This window comes from Malaya genurostris, chromosome 1 (assembly GCF_030247185.1).
Source record: "Malaya genurostris strain Urasoe2022 chromosome 1, Malgen_1.1, whole genome shotgun sequence".
Classification (NCBI taxonomy): Eukaryota; Metazoa; Arthropoda; class Insecta; order Diptera; family Culicidae; genus Malaya; species Malaya genurostris.
The window spans coordinates 162,488,926-162,515,022 of NC_080570.1; the positions used below are offsets into that span (position 1 = coordinate 162,488,926).

The window sequence follows — 26,097 nt, forward strand, 5'->3', positions numbered from 1 at the left end:
TTAGAAATCTGTTAACTGCATAGACAATTTTTTGAATTATTCAGAATTTCTTCATAAAAAGAATATGATTTATCGACCGTCAAAATAAAAATGGTGAATAATTAGATTTCTGGTAAGTACTGGAATATTAATGAAAATCTTCATAGTCGATTTTCAATAATCAGAAGTAAATTCTATTCATGTTAGGTACTGAAATTCCACGTCAACTTACAAAGTCAACATTGTGAAAGTAGATGGGATTGAAATGATGTTTTGTCGGTCCGATGGTTGGTGAAAAATTATAAACCTTTAATTTCGTCATTGCAGAGTGAGATATGAAGATATAAATAATGAGTTTCTATTTAATTGTGGAAATTACATGCAGGTTTATTTAGGTTAATATGGAATTTCTATGAAAACATCTGGCATCTCTGCTCATGTTAGACAGCTATTATTTTCAGAGATGCCAGATATTTTCATAGAAAATCTGTATTGATTCGTATAAAATATCTGTATTTATCTGTATTCGCTAATAAAATGAAATTTCTACAATACAATTATGTTAAAAGGTGTTATTCCAATAGATTATGGTTATAAAGTGGTAAATTAAATTTCATATCTTATATTATATTCATCGACGAAATTTTATAGTTTTTTCTTATCAACAACAATTGAAATATGGTGCCAAATACTTGTCTAATTTGAAAATGTTCACTTCATAAGTTGAGATGGATTTCCAAAACCCAATATGCAACGTCAAGTCAGGTAATACAACTGTCAGTCTGGCAATAATGTTTCATGATGCCAAGACTTGTCAAACTTTTAAGTTCAATTTAGTTACAAATTTTAATATAAATGGATTTCAGTGTTCTTCATTAAATATCTGCACAAAAAATATATATTTTAAAAAGTGATTTGTACGTTGGTTCTAAACGTTCATCTCGTCATTGCAATCAAATACTAATAGATAGCTCAAATACTAATAGATAGTTTATCCTAATACTTTTGGTGAAATCTGTATAAATCTGTATTAAATTTAAGAAATCTGTAAGAAATCTGTACTCTGTATTAAATCTGTACGCGCATGTAAAAATCTGTATAATACAGATAAATCTGTATAAATGGCATCTCTGATTATTTTCCAACAGCATGTAATCTAGTACTGCACTCAGTATATGCCACAGTTGCTGACAAACGCCAGTTTCCAAAACTCTCTTGTTCAACAGATTTGGACAAGATTCATTTCATTCATAAAATTCCAGAAAAACTAGCAGAACATCACAAAGCAAAAAAATTTTCTCCCGTATGAAAACGAGCAGCATTAGCAGAGAACCGTAGAGTGGTGCTTGACTTCGACTCAGAGTGTGTGTGTGCGGTAGTCATTTGCCAGCCATATCATTCGAACTAGGGTTTGTGTGCATATCACGCGAGAGAGACTGTGTAGATATATAGGTACTTACTTACGAACGGGAAAAAAGCAGAAGCTGCAGTTCTCTTTCTCTTTTTCCGCTGTGATGTGAAGACGAGTGGCTTTGCGTTTTTATTTTATCAATCAGAGGCGTTTTCCAAAAGCAAAGAGCATACAACACACAACAAGAGAAGAGTTCATCAGCCCTCGGACGGCCAGCAGCACCGTCACCATTGCTGTCAGTCAGTCGCACCGCGAAGTGAGTGAGAAAAGCACATCGGGCGGTGTAAAGGAAAAGCGCAGCATTTGCAGAGCCGATACCCGCGTTGTGCATGTGTTGTGTAAAAGTATAGAGTGAACCAACCAGTCAGTCAGTCTGTGAGCAGTGTAGAAGGGAAAAAATCGAACTAGAGCAAGGTGCATTTTTCGTTTCATTCAATCAATTCGCTGGCTGAAGCAAAATTTCGGGCTCTCGACGGTGTACAAAAGAAGTGACATTGGATTTTTCCGGAAACCCGAAACAAGTGAAATTTTATCTTTTGTCGCATTCGGAACGAAGAATCACCGGATTCTTTTATTGTCGAGATCTGACGAACGGCTATGGATCTGCTGCGGGCAGTAGAACGACAGAAAATTTCCGCATCAGCAGCAGAAAACCGCAGCGATCGAAGTAGCAGCAGCAAGATGGACTCCGTCGCCGTCGTCGTAGTGGAAACGAAGCGCTGCTAGCCGAGCTGAGCTTTTTTTGTGGATTTGCTTTCAGTAAACGGAATAACAAGGAATATAATTGTCGCAGTTACGGGATTTTCTACGCTACGAACTAGCTAAGGGTTTGTGATTTTTTTCGATCTATTTATTTTTTATGAATCTGTAGCAATGTGCGAATATTACGGAAATCGGTGGTAAATTTTCGGATTGGATTTTCCATCGTTTGACGGAGCAAAATTCGTTCGAGGGCGACGTCGTCGTCGTGGCCGCCATGTTTTTTTTTATTCACTCATCGCTTTTTTGTTGTGTGCTGCTGTGGTAAGGATAGGTTAGTGTCGGGAGAGGATGTACGAGAGAGAGAGAGAGAGAAAACGGGAATGAATGAAGATGAACATTTATGGAAATGGTGTGTGTTGGGTGCTAAGGAAGCGAGATAGCAATTTTGTTTTCGGCAAGGCTTTTGTTATGCTAAATTTATTTTTGTTTCTTCAAGTGCTTCATTTTTTCCAGCAAATTGTCATCGTTTTTATTTCTATCGCGGTGGTGATGGACACTAAAAAACGATTCAAGAGATTCGTCAGAGTAATAATGTGGTAGTATGGGTGCAATGGAAATGCTGTCAGAATAAAAAGTCAACAATCGTCACAAGTCCAGATAGAACAGACGGGTTGGTGTCCTGAATAAGTTTCAATCTGACAGGATTGTGGACACTTATTGGATTTTTTGTATTCACAAGTAGTCTTCAATTATGTTTTCTCGTTTGGAAATTTTGTGGTTTTCTATGTTTTAATATCAGTGAAATACGCAGGATAGGTTCAGGATAACTGAATGAGAATATAATCGAAGTGGTTTATTTTCGATCGAGGATTTTTGAAATTGATACAAGAAAAATTAACGTTTTGAAATAATTAAATTACTCATATATTTTAGATAATTGGATTTAAAAGTAAAGGAACATTCTGAATATTTTTTACTCTTCAGTGGTGATACAGCTAGGATTATCACAATTTTTCTGGAGCAGATTCAAGATCCATTGATAAATCATCTATCCGGAAACTGTTATTGAACAAAGCAGTACCAACGGTGACAGTTCATGTGCTGTCGGTTTCTCTTCGGGTTAGAACACTAACTGGCAGACAGTCTACTAGGATTTGCCACAGCTCTGTAGCAGCGGCATATGGCAAGCTGGGCGCTTGTGTGAGTGGGAGCGTGTGTGCGAGCTTCCCGTGATAGAGTGTTTGTGCAAAGAGGCGACCGCCCCAAGAACAAGTAAAAGCAACACACAAGACAAAAAAAAATAAAGAGAAATGTTAGAGACGACCAGTCAGTCGCGAACAGATGAGAAGAAAAAGAAGGTAAGGAGTAGAGTCAGAGGTCTCAGCGTCATTTCTGTCGAGTGAATTTCCGAGTTTGTAAAAATGGACGATGCGAAGGTGAAGAAAGTGCGTTCGCGAAAGTGATCAAAATTGTGAAATTTTCCGGTGAAATCGATTGAAGGAGGTTCAAACCTCCAAAAGAACTCAAAATTGCTAGCTATAAAGAACGTAATAAGGCTTTCAGGATTGTGCAGGGTGATCGCAGAGAGGAAGAAAGAGAGAGAGACACGCAATAGAAGGCAGCAGGGAAGAACAATGTATCAAGTGAAGTGAAGAAGAAGTCTACGTCAGAGCTGGAAGGCTAAGATTTTACTTGGTTAGAGCAGATATAAAGGTGCAGTAGAACGAAGCAGGCGGTGGGTGGGTGGTTTGGTTAGGTGGAATTTTCCCTCAGTTGAAATCAGTCCAAGGTCTCGAATTAATTGTTTCACTCCAGAATTTTCTGGATTTCTCACCGAATGGAAATGCTAACAATGAAAAAAAAATTTTTTTCGTTACTCTCAGTGTCATTGCCCAGACAGTTATGATATGAAGTAATCTGTATTTCCTTTCGTCTCTCGTCATTCAATCGTTTCCTCATCACCAGCATTGCATGTACGTACATATTTCGCTGGCAGTTCTTCTTTTTCGTTGGCTTCCCCCGACACGACGAGGCTTCGATGTTTTCCAATTGTTCCGCTGATTTCTCGTCGAATCGAATGGCATACGACGACGACGACGAAAGTGTGCGAGATTGCGAACAAAAGTTTTGCAAGAGCTACTGCGATCAGTGCTGCCAGTCGATTCCGTGCGCGTGAGCCAACCAATCAGGTCCAGGTAAGCAATTCCAGAAATTGACATCAGAAAAAGTGTGAAAATCAGAACCGACTTTTTTTCCAATTTAATCGAAATTTTGCGCACGTTTTTTTAGAAAGGCAAACTATTTTGCACGTATGGAGAGATCTATTCAACTCAAGACTGATTTTTGGAAAGGGCGTATGCATTTTTGCATGCACTTTCATTAAGTCATGATAACTCGGAAACTTAATTGTACAAAAATTATGTCCAATAAGAAGTTGTAGGAAATCGATTGGGTATTTATGAAAAAATATGCCCTGTTAAAAAAGAAACTAATTAAAAGAACGTCTCTAATATTTGTTTGAAATAATTTCATTTTCAACCTCAACTTTAAACCCATATTTCATGTGCTTTGAGTACATAACCGTTTCTACTTTTCTTTGTATCAAGCATTAACTCTACGTCTGCTTGGCGGTTCAAGTTTAACTGTTTAAGTTTGCACTAAGCAGTTCAATTTGAACTGCTCTGCCCTGCCAAGTCGAAGACGAAACGTAAAGAAAATTAAAATAGTTTTTTTGCCTTTCTCATATAATAAGGTTATGCAATCACTGTGAAAACCGACTTTTGGGCCGAGTGTCACGATTCGACTCAGTTCGTCGTGTGTGTGTGCGTATGTAACGTTTTTTTTTTGCAATAACTTTTCTCGGAGATGGCTGAATAGTTTTCCACAAACTTAGATTCAAATGAAAGGCCTTATAGTCCCATACAAAAAAATCCTGAAGATTATTTGGATCCGACTTTCGGTTCCGGAATTATGAGGTAAAATGTGCAAAAAATTGTGAAAATAAGTGCACCAACTTTTTTTTTTGGAAATGGCTAAACCGATTTTCACAAACTTAAATGGAAGATCTTGTGGTTTCATATATAATTCTTGAATTTCATCCGGATCCGGAAATATATGGTAAAGTGTGTTAAAAATTTTATACCATCACTAAAAAGGGCGTAAAACTGTAAATATTTTTCTAAATCGATCTCAAATCTTCTCTATTTAATAGTTTTTATCAGTAGACTGTCAAACAAACCGATTTCGGTTATTCTTTCAAGAATCGAAGAAAGTTATTTTGGAGAGACCCGGTGAACGACCGTAACTAGGTTAAAACCGGGTATAAATAAACGATATAATAATAATAATAATATTTTGGAGAATACCACAATATTATACGTGATAGTATGATTTATATGAGAAAGGCATCATTACACTACTAGGTGGAACTGCAAATGAGAGCCTCTCTTTGTTTACTTTCTCTTTTGATTATGACGATTATGCTAATTCTCTAAAGTTTCCAAAATAAATCGAAAGCCTGTAATTCTACCTTGAAAGTTTTTCGAAAAGTGAAGCGTCAAATATAAAATCTGTTTGGTAAATCGTGAAAGAAAAAGTGAACAAAGAGAAACTGTCATTTGCAGTTAGGCCCTTTTGTCGTGGGACGGTCGAATTAACAGTTTCCGAGCTATCACGATTTAAAGAAAATGCTGCAAAAATGCATACGCCCTTCAAAAAATCAGTCTTGAGTTGAATCGGTCTTTGCACCTTTTCAAAAAAAAAATGGGTTGCCTTTCTAAAAATGTGTGCCGAGTTTCGATCAAATTGGAAAAAGGCGAATCTAATGTTACCACTTTTTCTGCTGTTAATTTCTGAATTTGCTCTGGTGATAAAATGAATTTGGCAACACTGCCCGAAGGCGAAGACTGTGTTTGACGAGTGTGTGTGTGTGGCTAAGATCTTCGAAGTTGCTGGGACAAGAAATCTCTGAGTGAAGACAGATTGGCTGGCAGTACCATTATTCCTGGAGTGCTGTCAAATTGTTGAGTGAAAATCGTGAAAATCGAATACAGAAAGAGAACAGTGATTAGTTGAAATTATGCGACGATATGTGATGGTTGGTGGAGAGGTTCGTAATATGGATGACGATATTCGATCAATGGCAGCCATTTAAACAGATTGTAGCACAAATACTAACAAAGGCTGTGAAATAAATCCAGAGAGAGAGAGGGAGGTAGTGAGAGAGTGAGTGCTGTTGAGTTGTGAAACTCACCAATCCAGACGGAGACGGTGATGATGAGATCGAAGTATGTGTTTGTGCGTGCTGTCGGATTTGGAAAAGAATGAATGACGGGGTCGGGTAAAGCAAGAGTGCGATTTTCCAAACCAAATAGAATTGAGATGGTTCTCTTTTCGTTTGAGATTCGCTGAGTGCTGTGCGATTTTGAAAGGGTTCTTTTGTTCGTAGTAGATTGGCTTTGTTTCGTTGCTGTGCGAAACATGAAAAAGTTCACGTCGTGATAGGATTTTTCGTATGAGGATCGTCTTCCACCAGGCAGTCACTTGATGCAGTATTTTTTTCGTCATATTCGGCACTGACTTACTGATTTTAGAAGTAGTTTTGTTTTTGACCGTTTTTCGTTCGTCATCATTCACAGAGCTATCCATTGGAACCTACTAGAACCGTTGGGAAACAACAGTCAAGCTGCCACCATTAGCGAGCATTTCGCTTCAGCAGCCGGTCGCCCTTGGGACGACAGTTCCGTACGGGAAAACACCAGCAGAGGAAGGATTCGCGATAGCCGCGTTTAGAAGGGTCAGTGCGGCAAACGGACCAACAGCAGCCGCAGTAGGAGAAGCAACAGTCGCTGCCAACAACAACAATCATAAACGACGACGACAGCAGCGAAGCACTGGCCCTGGAAGTACTAGAACAGCACTACTACCAACAGAAGAATCACGGGGGCGAAAACGACGACGACGACGACGACAACGTTGCGGTCCTGCGTCCTCCTTTAATATCACAGTTCCCGTTCGGAAGATGGTCGTAGCATCAACCGGTCATGGCAGTGGCAGTAACAGTAATAGCAGCAGCAGCAGCAGCAGTGGTTCAAATTTTGCCTCTCACACAACCCATCAACCTCGCAGCAGTGGACACGGGGCCGGCAATCAGCAGCAACAACAGCGTGGATCCGGCGGTGCCCAGATGGGTGTTGGTGGAACCGGAGTCACTAGCGGGACGGGAATGACACCGAAGGAACTGTCGGATAATGATGATCTCGCGACCGGCCTGGTGCTGGATCCGATATTGGGCTTTCAGACGCACAAGATGAACCTCAAGTATCGACCGCTGCGGGTCAACACCGATCCCATTAAGGATCTGATCGAGGATTTTATCCGAACGCAGAACTACGCCAAATGCTACCAGCAGCTGATGAAGGGAAACTGGATTCCGCGGACGGTGCTGAACAAGAGCAAGCTGGCACAGAAGCGACTGGAAGCGCACGTAAGTGTTAATTTGCGTTAATTTGAGAGTTTCAATGTTCAATTTCCAAAACTTTCCCGTAGATTTATCGATACCTGCGCGTGTTCGATCGCAACGCGGGCTTCGTGATTGAAGGATGCTACCGGTACTCGCTGGAGGGCCAAAAGGGGGCCAAGATTTGCTCGACCAAAAAGTGGCTGAAGAACGAAAAAATCGAATGTTTGGTTGGTTGTATTGCCGAACTGACGGAGAAGGAGGAAGCAATGCTGTTGCAGCCCGGCAAAAATGACTTCTCGGTGATGTACAGCTGCCGGAAGAATTGCGCCCAGCTGTGGCTTGGACCGGCGGCCTACATCAATCACGATTGTCGGGCCAATTGTAAATTTGTTGCCACCGGGCGGGATACGGCGTGCGTCAAGGTGCTGCGGGATATCGAGATCGGCGAGGAAATTACCTGTTTCTACGGGGAGGACTTTTTCGGCGATAACAATCGATACTGTGAGTGTGAAACGTGCGAACGGCGTGGGACGGGGGCTTTCGCCAAGGACAAAGATGACGAGGAGCAAAGCCCGAACGGTGTCCGCTATCGACTGCGGGAAACCGATAATCGGTTGAATAGACTGAAAAGTAAGAACAATCAGGTGGAGCACGGAAAAACGACGATTGGGAAAAGTGAACCACCGTCGGCACTGGCAGCGCTCAGCATGAAGGAGTTACGAGAGAAAGGAATGACCAAATATGATGCGGAAATGCTGCTGGCACAACAGAATCATCATTCTCCCAGGAAAGCCCCCTCCGAACCGATGGACGATCAGAAAGAACCCAAGGCTAGTAAAGTGTCTCCTTCGGCGGCTGGGACGGCAGAATCGGCGAACGACAAAAGAGCTACCCGGTCGTCCCGGCGATTTCAAGTCTCCTCCAGCGAAGAGAAAAAGCAACCGGCAACCGGTGGTGGGAGTACGCCCCCGGAGTCAACGATTGAGGAAGCGGCCACTCCGATTCCGCCAAGAAGCACACGAAACCTAGCTACTAACCGGCCAGTGCGGGAGAATGGCCGCCGTCGGTACAGCAGCAGCAACAGTAGCGTCAACACGGACATCTCCAGTATCCTGTCGTCGACGTCGTCGTTTGTGACGGCCAGAACTTCGGTGCCGACGGCAGCCGAACGTAAAATGATGCCTCGGATAAGCAAAACCCAGTCGAACGACGACGATGTCATCGTGATCGACGACGACAACAATAGCAACCACTCGTTCGCTTCCAAGAGTAGCTGCAGTGGCATCTCGTCGCTTTCGAAAGGTCACCAACCACCGAAGAACGACAACAACGGCAGCATCTATGTGTTCAATGATCTCCTGGAAAGTGGCACCCTGAACGGTTACACACTGAGAAATCATCACTACAACAACAACAACAACGGTAGCAGCCAGGAGCAGCAGCAGCAGCACGATCAATCCGCATCGAGTACTGCGCCTACGAAACGTCGCTCAGCAAGGTACTGGCCAGTGGAGCAAATCAGTCCTCGGGTGACCAGACGGAAGCAGCGACTGTTGATCGAGGGTAGCAACGATTCGACTGTCTCGACGGGGCCAGCTTCCCAACCAACACCGACACCGGAACATCAATCTCCTCCACCGTCGGTTAGTACCGATCTCACGTCCACATCCGGCAGTAGCGCTGACAGTTCCAACCGTGGCAATCGACGGAAGCAGAAACTACAGACCCGGGTGATGCTGGCCGACGAAGAAGCGGCACTGCAGAAACAAGTTCAGGAAGCGGACGAACTCGAACGGATCGGTCGTGTCCCGCGTCGGCTGATACTGGACGACGAAGAAGCGGAAGCGGAAGACGAGGACGATGTCCGGCGGTCGAAAGTAGCAACCCATTGTGATGATACTAATGATAGTGCTAAGTTGTTGTTAAGAGACGATGTCATCGTGCTGAGCAGTGGAAGCAGCAGCAACGGGAGCACTAGCGGTAGTGAAAGTAATAGTCGTAAGGCATCCACTAGGGATAGGAACGGTAGCATTATTAGTGTAGATAAAGAACACGGACCGGTGGCCTCGGTGGTGGCCGTGACCGTTGGTGGTGGCGGCGATGAGCTTGCTTCGAAAACAGTGATCGGTTCGCGGAAGCGCAAAGTGTCGAAAAGTGAGTCGGAGAGTAGTTCGAGCTGGGAGAACAAAGTGCCGGTTCAAAAGCAGCTGCAGCTGCAACAACCGAACCCGGAGACACTGTTGAAAACACCGGAACGACGTCTGAAACTGACGCTGCGTATGAAGCGCAGTCCGGTGATTGATGAAATTATCGAATCAGGTACTAGCTTAAGCGATGACACTTGCAGTACGCACCACAATTACAAACCGGAGTACGAGATACTGCGGGTGGAAGGGATTGCGGATGGTAGCGAGAGGGAAGATGATGATGACGATGACGATGATGAGCTGGACGACGAGTTGACGTACAGCAGCAGCTGCAGTAGCCGGTTGTCTCAGAAGCGCAAGAAGCGTCACAAATCGAAAGAATCCCGACGGCACCGGAAGCGCGCGAAACGTGAACTTCGTCGTCATGCTCACTATCATCACCACCACCATCACCATCATCATCATCCACCTCCGGCGATGCACCACCATCACCATCAGTCGTCGCAGCAGCAGCAGCAACAGCAGCAACAGCAGCCACAGTTGCTGCATCAACAGCAATTATCTACGCACCACCACCATGGTCAGCAACAGCAGCAGCCATCGGTCATTCTGCAGCCATCCGCCCTGGGACCGGTGACTGCTGCTGTTACTGCGGCTGCTGCTGCTGCTGCGGCGGCGGCTAATCAGCAAACCCCTCCGAAACAACGGGCGTCGCTTGATTTTCCCGCACCAACCAAACGGCTCCGGTTGATATTCGGTAACGAAACGCGTACAATCGACATTCCACCGACAGCGAAAATCTCCGCATCGTCGTCTCCGTCGACGCCGAGCTCCCTGCCACTGTCTCCAGCGGTCAGTTTAACGCCAAATAGTCTCAACAGTTCCATCGCTAGCAGCAGCAGCACCGTCAACAACACCCCGGGGGTGATTGTTAGTCCGTCGCGAACGCTCGCCACTCAGTTTCCTTCCTTCAATACCTTCTCCCGGTCCCCACCGGCTCCCCTGTCGGTGGTGGCCGCACAACCTTCCCAACAACCAGCAACGCAGCATCTCTTCACCAGCAGCACACTGAATCCAATCTCGTTCCTTCAAAGCAACAATCTGTCGCAACAATTTCAACACCATTCCCATCCCCATCATCATCATCATCAGCATCATCAAAATCTATTTCAGTTTCAGACTCAGTCTGAATCCCAACCTCTAAACAATGTCATTCAACATACTGCTTTGCTACAGCAGCAGCAGCAGCAGCATCAAAAGCAACCCCAGTCGACGAATCTAAATCACCATCACCACCACCATCCACGATTCGGCGAACATCTCAGCCACAACCTTCACCATCTGAATCATTCGCACTTGACGGTGACGGCAGCGGGAACGGCTGCCGTCGGTGCTGCTGCTGCAGCAGCCGTCAGCACTGCCACCACTCCTACCAAATGCAGTCCGTATCAGCAGCTGGCGGCACTGACCACGGCCCAACCGGGTGTCGCTACCTTTAACTGACGGCTGGGGATGGGTAAATTGCAACGGCGATAGTGGAGACGGCGGTGCGGAGACAGAGGCGCTGATGTGAGACAGAAGTGTGGGGGAGAGGGCTGCTGAAAAACGGTTCCTGTGGGTGCAACAGGTCGGAGAGGGTTGTATTTATATTTTTGCTATTTACCACATTTGACAGACTTGGATTCTGTTCAAACATTCCTCGTTGGTTACCTCGCGTCATACCACTGGAAACGTTGTTTAGCAATTAAAATTGGTGATCACATTTCCGAAGTTTTCTCGGCGTTTCGTCCGGAACTTCACAGGGAAGCCATCTCGGGTCGTTCATATTTTTACTGTACTTCAACGATGTCAACTTTTTTTTCTGGATGGTACTCACTTATCGTTAGCGCTGAGGATGTCCCGACCAGGAAGCATTCTTAGTGTCAGTAGGATCGTAGTATCGGCCATGTAGTGATTCTGTACGCTATGAAGGCGGATTGTGTAGTTAGATAGGATCGTTTTGACGAGAGGAGAGTTGTTCCTTATTGATTCTTTTTCAACCTTAGGTAAATAATTATAAAAAATAGTCACTGTACTGAGCGTACATGAAACCAAAGCCCCTAGAGGACTAAAATAAAGTCTTCAACTAGCGGACATATTATTATTTTTCTTTTCACTTGGCATTTCTGTTCAAAGCTTGATTTAAAGGAATATTGAAAAGGTGGGTGGGTAATGTTAGAGACATAACCGGATGACGTGAATACGAATGAAATGGATAATTAATTTTCTTTGGTGTTAAAAAATCAACCTTGGACCTGGAATTCCGGAGCTTTTGAGCCGAATGCTTGAACCGAATTCTGAAACTCAATTTTGATGCTATGTTCTGGAACTGAAATATGAATATAAGTTCGGGAACTGAACACTGAAACAGAATTGTAGAACTGATCACTGAGTCTGTTTTGTGGAACTGAATTCGAGACAAGGATTTTGGTTCGGGGCTGAACACCAAACCAGAAGTCGAAATGCTGCTGCAAACCAGGCTGCTCAGGATACGGTTTTCAAATTCGGATCCAGAGTTCAGCTCCCAAACTCAGTTCTACAATCTTGATCCAGAATATAGTTCCAAAATCTTCAGAATCCTAAATCCTAAAATAAATCTGGATTCTCTCCGGCGAACGACAGCAACTAGGTTAAAGCCGAGTAAAAATAAACTATAAAAAAAATCTGGATTCTGGAATGCATTTAAAAACCTAATTCTGGAATGACTACTGAACTCTGGATCCGAATTCCGGTCCTGAATTATGGTCTGAGGTTCCTCAACTTCAGGTTCAGAACTCAGTTTTATAATTCTGATTCTAAATCTGAATTCCAGTTATGAATTGAGGAACCGAACTCTGATTAGAACCTAAATTTCAACTTCAGAATTCTTTTTCATAATTCAAATCCAAGTCTACAGGGTCCGGCACTCGAAGTGTAACCAATTAAAAATGCCATAAATTCAGTTTGGAAAATTACTTTTACTTAATTCAAAGTACAAAATGTGTAAAAATAATGCAAAATCCAGAATCAATTCACTTTTGCTCGATATGACCACCTTTTGCCTTGACTATGGCCTTGAGACGGTCAAAAAACGAATCGCAAGCTGCCCGAATGTGACTTGCAGGTGTATTTTGGCCCACTCGCGGACAATAACTTTTTTCGGCGCCTCGAGACTGGTGTATCTTTTAGTTCGGACTTTGCTCTCCAAAATGGCCCAAAGAGAATAATCCGTTGGATTCGCATCTGGTGAATTCGAGAGCCATTGTGTGGACGTGATGAAGTTCGGAACGTTGTTTTTCAGCCATTCTTGGTTCACTCGAGCTTTGTGAGACGGTGCCGAGTCCTGCTGAAACGTCCATGGTCTGCCACCGAAATGTTCACGGCTTCAAAGCAACCTCCAGAATACTTTCCCGATAATATGTCGCATTTACCTTGACGCCAGGCTCGAAGGTCTGAAGTTGGTTACACTTCGAGTGCCGGACCCTGTAGAATGTATTTCCGAATCTTCCCGGTCCAGATCTAGATTCAAGATCCTGGCTTAGAATCAAGCTTTGAAAGTCGGTTCCTGTTCCAGACCTCTGGAATTGGATTCTGGCCCTGGAATCTGGACGAGGTATTGAATTTTAGAGCTGGATTTAGGAAAAATATTTGCTCTTGGATACCAGAGCTACATTTTAGAATTGAGCACTACAATTTTATTTAGGACCTGAGTCTGAGCTTTTTCATAATGTTCCCCATCATTGTCCACTTTTCGTTGTATTTTGCTCCAATGTAAACGACCAGCAGCTGAATGACGCGATCGATCTTCTTTGAAGAGGAACTGAACTGAATTCTTGATACTGAAACTGGAACTGAACTCTGGACCTAAACCAACCGGAATGATGCACTTGCTTTACTTTCTGCTCAATCAACTGCGCAGGCTAGAATGATTGAAATATATCAAGTGTAAACCTTTTATACCCAGCCATGTACGAGAAAGGCGTCATGCGTTTGCTTCTTTGATACTCGTTGATACCAAACATTTCAGAAAACTTTCATTTTGAATTATTTGTCATTATGTTATTCAACTGAAAATGTTATCATAAATTTATGATCATATTTCCGATGGAATGTAGTAAAAATTTTGTTGATACGCTAGATACAACAAGAAATATTCACGATCAAAAACTTATCACTCCCTCAGAGGGTAAAAAGGCGCCACATAGTAAAGTAAGTCGTACCCACGACAAAAAAAAAACACTCAACGGAGGCGATTTGGGTCTATTCGAGTAACCGGGAATTTTTATCTCGTAAACCGGGAAAATTGAAATCGGCAAACCAGTTGCCACCCTGTGATGTGTGCCACTCGGCTTTTTTTTAAATAACTATTTATTGAAATATGAGTTAAAATTAAATTATTAAGATTTAAATCAGCCACAAGTGGTTACTTTTCAGCCCTATTATATATATGATTTTTTTATTACCATGAGGACATCATTTGCTTCCGCAATTCTGAGATATTGTGTAGGGAAAATTATAAACCTACTTGTATTGTGTAATGGGAAAAAGGAACTTATATACTAACTTACTAACTAATACAGAGAGCGAATCGATTCAAGTGTAGATTGCATCGATGTGTGTAACTCATTTGTACTAAACCAGGGAGGACGCTTCAAAATCATTTTCCGAATTTTATTCTGAATCCTTTGAAGCGTTTTCTTCTTGGTGGAACAACAACAGTGAGTTTTTGGTCATATGTTAAACCTAAGTATTTAGCTTGATCAGACCATGTCAATTCCAAGCCATTCAATTTGAGAATGTGATTATTGTTTGGTTTAAGAAAAGAAGCTCTTGGCTTATGAGGAAAGATAATTAATTGCGTTTTTTCTGCATTTGGTTTAATTTTCCATTTTGACGGATAATCACTGAAAATATTTAAACTTCTTTGTAGGCGACTGCAGATCACTCTTAGATTTCTACCTATGGCTAACAGACTTGTGTCGTCACAGAACAGCGATTTCTGACAACCAACGGGTAGATTTGGAAGATCAGATGTTAAAATATTATACAAGATTGGAGCTACGCTCGAACCCTGCGGAACACCGGCTCGTACGGGTCGCAATTCAGATTTACAATTCTAATAGCTAACCTGAAGAGTACGATCAATTAAATAATTTTGAATCATTTTGATCAAATAAATAGGAAACTGGAAATCAGACATTTTTGCTATTAAACCTTTGTGCCAAACACTGTCGAATGCTTTTTCTATGTCTAGAAGAGCAACTCCAGTGGATAACCCAGAAGATTTATTTGCTTTTATCATGTTCGTTACTCTGACAAGTTGATGAGTAGTTGATGAGTTCATGACGAAATCCGAATTGCTCTGGTAGAAAAATTGAATTCTCGTTTATATGAGACATCATTCTCAACAAGATAATTTTTTCAAAAAGTTTACTGATAGAAGAAAGTAAGCTAATTGGTCGATAACTTGATGTTTCTGCTGGATTTTTATCAGGTTTCAGGATAGGAATTACTTTAGCGTTTTTCTATCTTTTTGGGAAGTAAGCTAATGAAAAACACTTGTTGAAAATTTTAACAAGGAGTCTCAAGGCAACATCTGGAAGATTTTTAATAAGAATATTAAAAATTCCATCATTACCAGGAGCCTTCATGTTTTTAAGTTTCCTAATAATTGACTTAATTTCATCAAAATTCGTCTCAATAATGTCATCTAGTGATAACACTTGGGTTGAAATATGCTCATATTTTAGTGAGACTTCATTTTCAATAGGACTCACAACGTTCAAATTAAAATTGTGTACACTCTCGAACTGCTGAGCAAGTTTTTGAGCTTTTTCGCCATTTGTAAGAAGTATTTGATTTCCTTCCTTGAGAGCAGGAATTGGTTTCTGAGGTTTTTTAAGAACCTTAGAAAGTTTCCAGAAAGGTTTAGGATAAGGTTTAATTTGTTCAACTTCTTTAGTGAAATTTTCATTTCGCAAAAGAGTAAATCTATGTTTAATTTCTTTTTGTAAATCCTTAACTATGTTTTTCATAGCAGGATCACGAGAACGTTGATATTGTCGTCGACGAACATTCTTCAACCGAATGAGCAGTTGAAGATTGTCATCGATGATAGGAGAATTTAATTTAGTTGGAGCTTTGGGAACTGAAAGATTTCTAGATTCGATAATATAATGATTCAAATTATCGATTGCTGTGTCGATGTCCGCAGAATTTTCTAAAATAGTTTCATGATCCACATGATTTTCAATGTGAGATCTGTAATCCAACCAATATGCTCTATGATTGTTGAATATAGAACTAATTAGATTAATTATAGCTTTGTTGGAAAGTCTGAATGTTACTGGAAGATGATCTGAGTCAAAGTCAGCATGTGTAATCGGTGTGCCACTCGGCTTAATACTGAACATCGCACGCCGAATCGTCGACGATTATTCATGGAGCGGATAATAAAGTTAATATTTCACCCATCCGCTCTGCATGAAGGCAGGTGTTTACTGAGCAAAAAAATGAGACTGAGCCGATATTTTCTGTGCTAGCCTATATGTACTGTGCAGAACGTTGGGGTATTTTGCCCCATGCATGACGCGCAAAACTAAGAGGATGACATCATTATGACATGCTGTGATTGGCTGATTTGATTCAAAACTGAATTTTAATGGTGTACTATTGAATTGTTAGAACAACGTGGCAATACATGTTCAAGTTAAATGTTTCCGAATCGATTGATGCTCCGATTAAATAAATCCATCCACCGATCAACTTTCAAAGTTCGATTTTTTGATTGACATGTGGTTCCGTATAGTGAAAATAGGGTATTTTTAATGTCAACTCTGAGCCCCGATCTGTTGCGCATCCCCCACCAACCATTTCCAGAGCTTTCCTCGTATTTCGTCACGTCTAGCGGGGGAAATTTCGATTGTTTTTTTTCTTTCTCTTCTGTCCTTTAGACATCAGAAGCCGACATCAGTCGCTTTTGAGAGTACTGGTGAGCTCCGGTATGGCGTACAATGCGTTCGCAGCAACAACAGCAACAGTGAAAACAACGATGAAGGCGTAGGAGAATGTTTAATGATAATACAAAAGAAGAAAAAAAATGTTAAAACCAACAACTAGCAAACAGATAAGAGGGAGTATGCTCTGCCTGCATTCCGCGCCAGTCACTTTTGTAGTTAAGCAAGCTTCCTCCACCTGCAAATCGCTTGAGTGTTCTTACGAGAGAGAGACTAGCTAAAAATAATTTTAAAAAAAAACTAAAAATAAACCGATAACGGAAACTCGATTCCCCCACTTTAGTAAATAATTTAAATCAAATGTTTTTCGTTTCCGTATTTTTTTGTTTGTTTGTTTTTTTTCTTTCTTCGCTATCAATTTGTTTCGCGAGACAATATTTATATAGGAACACTAATATAATGTTTTTTCAACATCCAAAACAAAAAAAAAACATTGTTTTCTCACACACAAATCACCAATCTCATCGTCACATCGGTCGTCAACTCGCGGATAGGCAAAACTATTCTTGTAAATATATTACGTGGAACATTTTTTAGGCAAATCGCAAATGTGAACGGAGAAGAAGAAAAAAAAACCGACCCGTTTCCCGGGACCGGGAACGGGAACGAATGTGTTCTAACCAATATTTTTCTATGTTAGTACGTTACTTGTAGGCAAATCCGGTAAACTACTTTTCCTCTGTATAGCACGAAATTCGTTCTTCCTTTCTTTATTTTTTTTTTTGAACAAGCATCGTTTTCGGATGCCCCCCCCCCTCCCTCATTTTTTTTCGGATCCACCCGAGTTTTTGCATCGTGCATTTACTGGACTGACGTTTCCGAGCAACAGAATAAATAAAAACAAAAAATAAACCGCAAACAACAGAATGATTAAATATAATTCACCTAGCATATGTATCATCATCGTACATTGAATAAGAATTAACCTAGTACTGCCAGAATATAAAGAATAAATCATACTACTTTAAATAAAAAAGGAGCACGTGGCACGTTGGTTAGTAGACGGGGTCTCGGAGGGTGTTTCGATTGGAGTCTCGTCGATTGAATTGACAAGTGCATTTCCAAGCGACATACAAACAGAAACGTTTCGACATTCTTCTCCAGGCTCGCAAACGCGCAAACGACCCCCCCCCCCCCCCTAGCACCCGGTGTGCCTGGGGACGCTCGGTCGGCGCGCGCTCTGTACATAGTCAGTAAGTAGAAAACGGAAGAAACAGATAAAGAATTAGAAACTTAGTTAGGTTGGTTAGAATACGAGAATGTTATCGAGACGTACTTTTTTTTTGTTTTTGTTTTTTTTTCGTTTTCGGGTTTGGTTTGGTACTGCAAATGGGGTAGCAAGCAAACCCAGCTGCGTGCTGCCGCTGGTGTACAGAGCAAAAACAAAAAAATAACAATATCGCAGCTTTAGGAAGCGAGAGTCTGAGGAAGGGCTGTGCAGGATCTTCCTTCTGTGCGGACCGTAACTGTCAAACATTTAGCCGGTAATGCGACAGCAGGATATGTAAAATAGCATTAGCAAGCACTATGATACATAATTTTGTGATAAAAAAAAAACATAAATAAAGAATTAAAACTAAAAAAACCTTTGTATAATGGAGATAATTCATTTAATATGCGTAAAACTACTGCAAGAAGCCAAGGAGAACATTGTAAAATGCTGAACAGCACTGGGGGAAAGAAAATATAATTCATTACTTGAATTTGTAACAAGAGAAATAAAAACAAAACAAAAAAAAACAAGCATAGTTTGTAGTATAGAACGAAAACAAAACAATACACGTGTAAATCTAAACAAAACAAAAAAAATAAGCTAGAACAGAAAATCTGCTGGTATAGAAAAGAGTAATGGCATGTAGAATGGAAACAAAAAAAAATAGTACTAAACATAAACCAACAGCTACTGCGATCAGTAACTAAATATAACGCAAAGCAACAACAACAACAACAGAAAATAAAAGAAAATCTTTTCAAAACAATCCACTTGACTGACGATCGATGCTACTACGACGGTTGCCGTCCGCCGGCGTGATAATGTCACAAAATCCGGTCGGGACCTTTTTTTTTTTGTTTTAGTGAATCGACGTTTCGCGTGTATCGAAATCGGTTTGCATGCCGTTTTAGTTTGTCGATTCATTTTTCAACTTTCATCGCGGTACGTACGTGTAGGCTCTCTCTCCTGGGGGGTGAAACGGAAAACCTTGAACCTCTGTCGAGCACGTGCTTGGAATGGGGTTAGAGTTTAGTTTTGGAAGTGCCTATGCACACTAATTTGCCTTCAGAAAGAGCGCGATGTACTTTTGTAAATAAGTTTTGCTGAATTTTCGGGGTTGGAAAATGGGAAAGTAAGAAAAAACAACCGTTTATCGGTGATTTACAAATACATTGAGGAAAAAAAATGAGGAGTTTCATAAGATTAGGGCTTATGAACAAAGAAGAGATCAATTCCATTAGGAGGCGGATATTTTCATAAGCAGTCTTAAGATTGTCTTAATTATTATCTATGCATGTTAGAATTATTCGCTTCATGTATTTCATCAATAGTCCGTAATGTGGAAATGTCATAATTTTGTCTTATGATTTAGTCATGACAAAAAAGTACGGGTGTGTAATGTCAGAGACATAACTGGATGTCGTGAATACGAATAAAACTGATACTTTTTCTTTATACTTTCGAATATCAATTAGTTGATCGTTTGTTTGAATTGTGCAAGCTTTCCTCTTTTTCACTACTAGAATTTGAAACGATACTCCTAAACTAAAGTACAGATTAGTTACATTAAAGATTCTGACACAATTAAGTATTACGAAATAACCAATATAGTTCTTTATGATAAAATAATGGTGGTTCTGAAAGGAACCTTTCATTAATAGCTTCTATGTCGGTGCTATGCATTTTATATAGCAAATCAGCAGAAAGTTCGACTACAAACTACAAGTGGTTGAAAAATGGGCCGTTTAGAGTGAAGAAAATTTCGCATAATTATTTGGGTATACAATTATTGTTCTAAAAAGAAACATACAGAATTTTGAGGTCAAATTTGTTATCAAAATGCCGTACGAGATAAATTTTTGGCATTCAGTAAGGCCAAATTGTGTAATTCTCTAAGATATTAAAAACTGTTGCGAATTTTGCACTTGGAAAATGGCACAAAGCTAATTAAATTATCCTGAAAACTGGCTCTGTGACCTGAGCGTTTGAGGCTTTACACCACGCAAAAGGTCTACTTTCATTGTCGATTGCTCCTCCTGACGACCTAAGTCCAAATGAGAGGACGACCTGAGCGTTTCACGCTTCATACTTGGTTTGTTCTTACTGATGTTGGTGGGAGAACCTCACCTTGAAATCCAGTTCCGTCTGTAGCAATAGAAGAAATGAACAGTTTTTATTCAAAGACTACCTTTTCTATTTGTTCAGTAGATTCTGATATGTGCCTGACTACCTCAAAACCGTCGTCCAGATGCGAAAAAGGCAAGCAAGCGTGAAGAATTTTCCTCATTATTTCTAAAAGTTTTAGAAAACTTTGTGATTGAATTATTTTTAGGGTTTTTTTCACGCTGTTGAAAATTTAATCACAAATTCCTGTTCATATTTCCGATAGCTTGTAAATAAAATGTTTTGTTGGGTTAAGTACATCAAAAGATATTCGTAGTAAAGTTCTGCTCATTCTTGTACAGGGTAAATTTTGAAAAAGCGCCCATAGTAATGTTAGTCGTATTCAGGACCAAAGAACCGATTTGAAGAATTCTGGAATTAGGAACTGGACCTGAGCTCAAGAACTAAATTCAGAACTTAGAAGACTCAGAATTCATTTGGATTTTAGACTACAATTTAAAAAACTGAAATCAGTTCCGGATTCTTTTTTCCAGAATCCAGAATCGTTCTTCAAGTTTCAGACGATTTCTCGCCACGACTACCAAAATGGGTTGCATAGAGTACAGTAAAATGTCGCATAATTCTTTGGGAGTATTATTATGATTCTAAAAAGAACCGAATAGAAGAAATCTGGAATTAGGAACTGGACCTGAGTTCAAGAACTTAATTTAGAACTAAGAGCAGACTTAGAGTTCAGTTGCAATTCTAGAATTACAATTTCGAAACTGAAATCAGTTCCGGAATATAGTTCCAGAATGCGAATGAGAGTTGCTACCTGAGCGTTTGAGTTTTCAACCACGCAGAAGGTGCACTTTCCGTCGCTGCTGGTTGAATGCGTCTTCTCGGCTTGAAGACCGGAAAGCGAATGAGAGTTGCTACTAGATATTAATAGCTTGAAACTAATATTCGATTGTTGAGCTAATCGAAAAATTAAAAAAAATCCCATAGTAATAATCGAATGAATAATCGAGTAATCGATTAATAACTCAGATCATCGAATAAATTTCAATCGATTAGTTTCAAAATTATACTCGATTATTGAATAATCGAGTAATTCGAAATTTCCGACATCCCTAGTTGCTACCTGAGCGCTTGAGGTTTTAACCACGCAGAAGGTGCACTCTTCGTCGCTGTTGGTTGATGATATCGCTCCCTCGACGACCGGAAAGCAAACGATAAGTCATTCTCACGACGTCTGTTTCCATCCATCACACAAGAAGAAATGATCGATTTTCGACCACGGTTCCCCTTTTATACGCATTTAGATGGGGATATGTTTCTGACTACCTCAAAATCGTCGCCCTTGCGCGAAAAAGCCAAGCAAAAATAAAGAATTTTCCGCGTTGTTTTCAAAGTTTTAGAAAATTTGATTTTTGAATTGTTTGGGGTTATCTCACACTGTTCAAAATATTATCCTAAATTTTTGATCATATTTTTGATGAAATGGTGAAGGAATTATAATGTAGTCGAGATATCCACGATTAAGTTCTGCCCATTCTTCCATATGGCTAATTTTGAAAAGGCACCCCATAGTAAAGTAAGTCGTATTCACGACAAAAGCAAACAAGGAACGACTGACTCCGGATCCGAAAATATTACAAATCAATTCATTTCTAACTAATTTTCTTTTTTCAAAGGATTTTTCGGTCATGCATCAAGAATGTATCATAACGAAAGAGAAATCAATTATAACTCATTTTTTAAATTTGGTTGTTGTCAGTATGAGAACATTTTAAAGATATTTTCAGTATAACCAACTGAAACTGTCTCCAAAATGTGTTTAACAGTTGGTACATAAAATGTTAAACAATCAAGTTCTGAATTAGATTACAGAACAGAGTTCACTTTCCGTTTCGGCTTCAGCTCGTCAGTGTTTGAAGAAGTTCAAATTGAGCTCGGTGGTTTGATTTCATGAGATGCGCAAAAGTTTTCAAGATGGCGACGAAAGAACAGTGCAGGGGCGAACAAGTTTAGCACGAGCACTTTGAGAATAAGGATCTGTCGCATCGCTCTTTCGAAAAAAAAAGTTGGGAATCGTGAATTCCACGGTGTCTGGCATTAAAAACCGGATGGGTAGTGTCAGAGACTAAACTGTAGGACGTGAATACGAACAAAACGATCATGCTTTTTGCACACCTCCGAATATCAATACTCGTTCATATAAGTTGATTGATTGTGTGAATTGTACAACTTTTACTGCCTCGATTCTAGAATTTTGGAATTCTGGAACTGAACTCATTTTCACAATTCAGGATTCAAATTTAATTCTAGAACTGAATACTGAACTTGAATTCTGAACCTGACTTGAAGTACTGAAACATAGTTCCAAAATCTTGCTCCAGAACCCAAGCTCCTGAATGCAATTCCAGCATGCTTTGCATAAGGGAATAAAAACAATGAACTTAGAAACTGGAATCAGGCGTGAAATTCAGGTTCTGAAGTCTGTTTCAAAGTTATCGTTCATATCCAAAATTTTGTTCCTAAATCTAGATCTAGAATTCAAATTCTGAATTTTTGTTTCAAAATGAGAATTCTGAATTCAAATTAAGGTACTAACTTCCAAAAGTTAGTTCCAAATCTTGTCAAGGAATCAGTTCCAAAAATCTAGCTCCAGAATTTAGAATTACGACTCAGTTTCGGAGTCTAAGTTGTTACTTTTGAACCCGTACTATGGAACTAAATTCTGAAACTAAAATCCAGAATTCATTCCAAAATTCAGTTCCAGAATCCAGATCCGGTAATAAGAAACCGAATGCCGTGATTGCCGAAAATTTGACAAAAGCTGCTCGATATTTATCTATATTGTATACAACATCTTGAATCCGGTAGAAGATGCTACAAGAACTCGTGTCTCCCAATGCATGAACCGTGAGAGAATTTTTCTACATTTTCTTCGCTCCACTTCATATTGAGTATTTCACGGCCCTTAAAAAAAATACAGTCTGAAAATGATTGGTGCTGTGTGGAATTTACCAAGAGAGAATCGCAAGTTGACAATTATCGCAGAAAATCGAATCGATGATTCGACTTGATGATTCTCATACTAGGTTTCAATATTTCAAAACCCTTGTGTGGAGCATTCACATACATTTTCATAGGCACAACTTATACAAAGGTTTTATGTACATAGTAAGATAGCGGCAATAATAAAATGATTCTATCGCAATTATCCACTGCCCATACAGAATCGGATCGCGAAACGAGAATAAGCGACCGTTTGTTACTTCAGAGAGAATCCCCACAGCGGCGAGCTAACCTTTGATTCTCAGACAGGTCATCGAGAAAAATTCGCTCTCGCACTGGTGTCTATTCTATGCCGGTTTTTTGTTGCTGCGATGATATCCGTCTCTCTTTGATGGCACTGAGTCAATCGTGTGAAGAGTTGCCACTGAGCGTTCTTTGATACGATAAAATCCGTCCTTGGCTGTGAGTTAAAGGCGACTGCTCCTCCTGACGACTAATGTCCAAATGAAAGCACGACCTGAGGGTTTGAGGTTTTGTACCACGCTCCTCCTGGCGACCGGTGTAATATAGTAGATTTGTTGGGACTGATGTTTGTGGAAGAACCTCACCACGACCAGTTCCGTCTACCGCACTAGAAGGGATTAACGGTTTTCGGTCAAAGTTTAGCTTTTATGCTCGTCCTATAGAACATCGGAACTGATATGTGTGTGACTATCTCGAAACCGTCTTGCACGGGGTGAATTTTGAAAAGGCATCCCATAGTAAAGTAAGTCGTACTCACCATAAAACGATTCGAAGAACGTTTGACTGTTGATCGGAAGCGAGAGAACCGTGTGACTAAACAGTTGTATGTGAGCAAAAGTTTCGTGCAGAATACCAAAACAAGGGCTGGACTACGTACGTACGTTTGAGGTTCAGAAGTTCCTAAACCGTGACGAGAAACGTCACGCCGTTCCCGGAAGTTGTACAACCAGAAGTTAGCGAAACCACATTGCTGCATAATTGATGACGATACATATGTGAAGACGGTTTTAAACCAGATTAAAAAAAACCTGCTTGTGACTGTCAAGGCTTAGTGTGATGTTCCCGAGAATTTCCGGACCCAGAAGATGTCGAAGTTTGCCAAGGAGTTCTTAATTTGACAAGCGCTTTATATTTGCGGAATTGGGCAGTGCACCATTCGTTATCGCAAGCACCGTGAATGGACGGGTGTATTTAAAAGAGTGGCTCTAAAAGCGACTTCTTCCTCTCCTGAAGGGTCACGATGGTTCGACGATTTTCTAGCGGAATTTTGTATCATGCCACTCCAAGAAGGACGTGTTAGAGTAGTATAATGTGGATGTTATTGATTTCATGCCGAAAGATTCGTACCCAATAAAAAAAACACTGGGTCAACAACCAAAATTTGTGAAGAATGTAGATGAAATGAAGAAAGCATGAATGACATGCCAAAATCTATCGATTTCTGCTATCAGGCAAAAACTTTTGGCTGGAGGCCAAGGTTCGCGCATTCGAATATAAAGGCAAAATAAATCAAATGCATTACTTCTTTTTACTCCCTGAAAATTTGGTGATAATCGAATACACTGAGGTCTTTTTTATGCGGTTTTTTACGCGACTTTTTTATGCGAATTTTCAGAGTTATGCGGTTTTTTTATGCGGTACGTGAATTCGCATAAAAAAAGACTTCAGAGTGCATACTCAAATTTAGAGAATTAAATGTTGTATGTTCGAATTGTAAACGGTAGGTATACCCTTTAATTTGGCTATTATGACCAAAAACTAGATTTCATATACTTCATCCGCTGTTTGAACCGTTTCACTTTTAATTCAATCAATTCAACACCAACAACGCAAACGAATTTCATTTTGATACAGCTTTGAGCCAAATTTAGATTAGTTTTCCCGTATTTGGCATCGTCGCTCTAAATGACGGTATGAAATTTAAACACACTTCACCCTGTAATTCCGGAACCGATGAGAACACCTTTCATTTGAGCCGAAGTTAGCGAGAATCGGTTTAGGTATTTCTAAGAATATGTATAACACTTTTGTGCATACAATTTTCTCGGAAATGGATAAAACGATTTCAACAAACATAGATTAGAATGAATGGTTTTATTCGAATCCGAATTTCGGCTCCAAAATTACAGGATATATGCAAAAAAAAATGTGTGCACTAACTATGGTTCAAATGAAAGCTCTTGTAGTCCACCAAGTTTAGATTTTAAGGGTGTTTTTCATAAACAGCTATAAAAAGCAGCGATTTCTTTAATTTTTTAGTAAATTGTTTGTTAGCAGATAACTATAAAATTTGACTTAAGTTATTTTAATTTAATCTATCCAGTTTTAGTCGCGAACAAGCCTTAGTTCATACCCAAATAACTTTTCTTGTTCTTTTTCGAGATTCTTTCCTTAGTTAATATTAATGAAAATACGAGAATATATTTATTCACCAATAGGTTTTTCATGGATAACTGTGGACACAAGATGAGTTACAATTGGATATCCATCCTCACATTAACCAACACAAGTTCCTGATGATGTGAAAACTCAAGATCTCCCTAAAATTGATTAAGGGGCGGGTAGGGTCTGACACTTTTGAAAAATCATATTATTTTCTTTGTATTTTCTTATAGCAAAACATTTCAAGAATATTCTGGGAAATTTTCAAGCCGATCGGAACAAAACTCAGCAAGTTATGGGCCTTTATCTATGCTTATCTCATACTGCGAAAAAGTAAGAGCTCGGCACACAGGCCCAAGATTTCTGCTTCGATTGACTAAAAAACTTGACAAAACATTCTTGAAATGTTTCACTGTAACAGATTATAAAAGAAAAAATATGATATTTTAAAAATGTTAGACCCTAGGGGCTCCTTTGGAAAGGTTTAACAGCTACAAAATGGTGGATTTTTTTTTGTGAAAAATCGTAGTTTTCACTTTGAACAACCACCAAAAATTACAAAAAAAAAATCAAACAGGAACGTTAAGGTCTAGAAAAACTTATACTCTAACTATGCT

At 40.2% G+C, this 26,097-nt stretch overlaps 1 protein-coding gene across 4 annotated transcripts; it reads left to right on the forward strand.

Annotated features, from left to right (window-relative positions):
* The first annotated feature begins 1,443 nt into the window (after positions 1–1,443).
* On the forward strand, positions 1,444–18,713 carry LOC131426564 (histone-lysine N-methyltransferase Suv4-20). Of its 4 annotated transcripts, none has more exons than XM_058589403.1 (3): positions 1,444–2,217; positions 6,730–7,577; positions 7,640–18,713. In XM_058589403.1, exons 2-3 carry the CDS (start codon positions 7,113–7,115, stop codon positions 11,201–11,203), a joined length of 4,029 nt encoding a protein of 1,342 aa, XP_058445386.1. In that variant the 5' UTR covers positions 1,444–2,217; positions 6,730–7,112; the 3' UTR covers positions 11,204–18,713. The 4 variants fall into 4 exon arrangements, with proteins under 4 accessions (XP_058445386.1, XP_058445387.1, XP_058445388.1 ...); XM_058589404.1 differs by lacking the exon at positions 1,444–2,217 and adding an exon at positions 3,062–3,805; XM_058589405.1 differs by lacking the exon at positions 1,444–2,217 and adding an exon at positions 3,903–4,287.
* The last annotated feature ends 7,384 nt before the right edge of the window (positions 18,714–26,097 follow it).

Bases quoted from the DNA above. Each gene is read 5' to 3' on its own strand.
- LOC131426564 (XM_058589403.1), top strand. From the start codon at position 7,113: ATGGTCGTAGCATCAACCGGTCATGGCAGTGGCAGTAACAGTAATAGC. The intron at 7,578-7,639 runs GTAAGTGTTAAT...ACTTTCCCGTAG, and splicing joins AGAAGCGACTGGAAGCGCAC to ATTTATCGATACCTGCGCGT.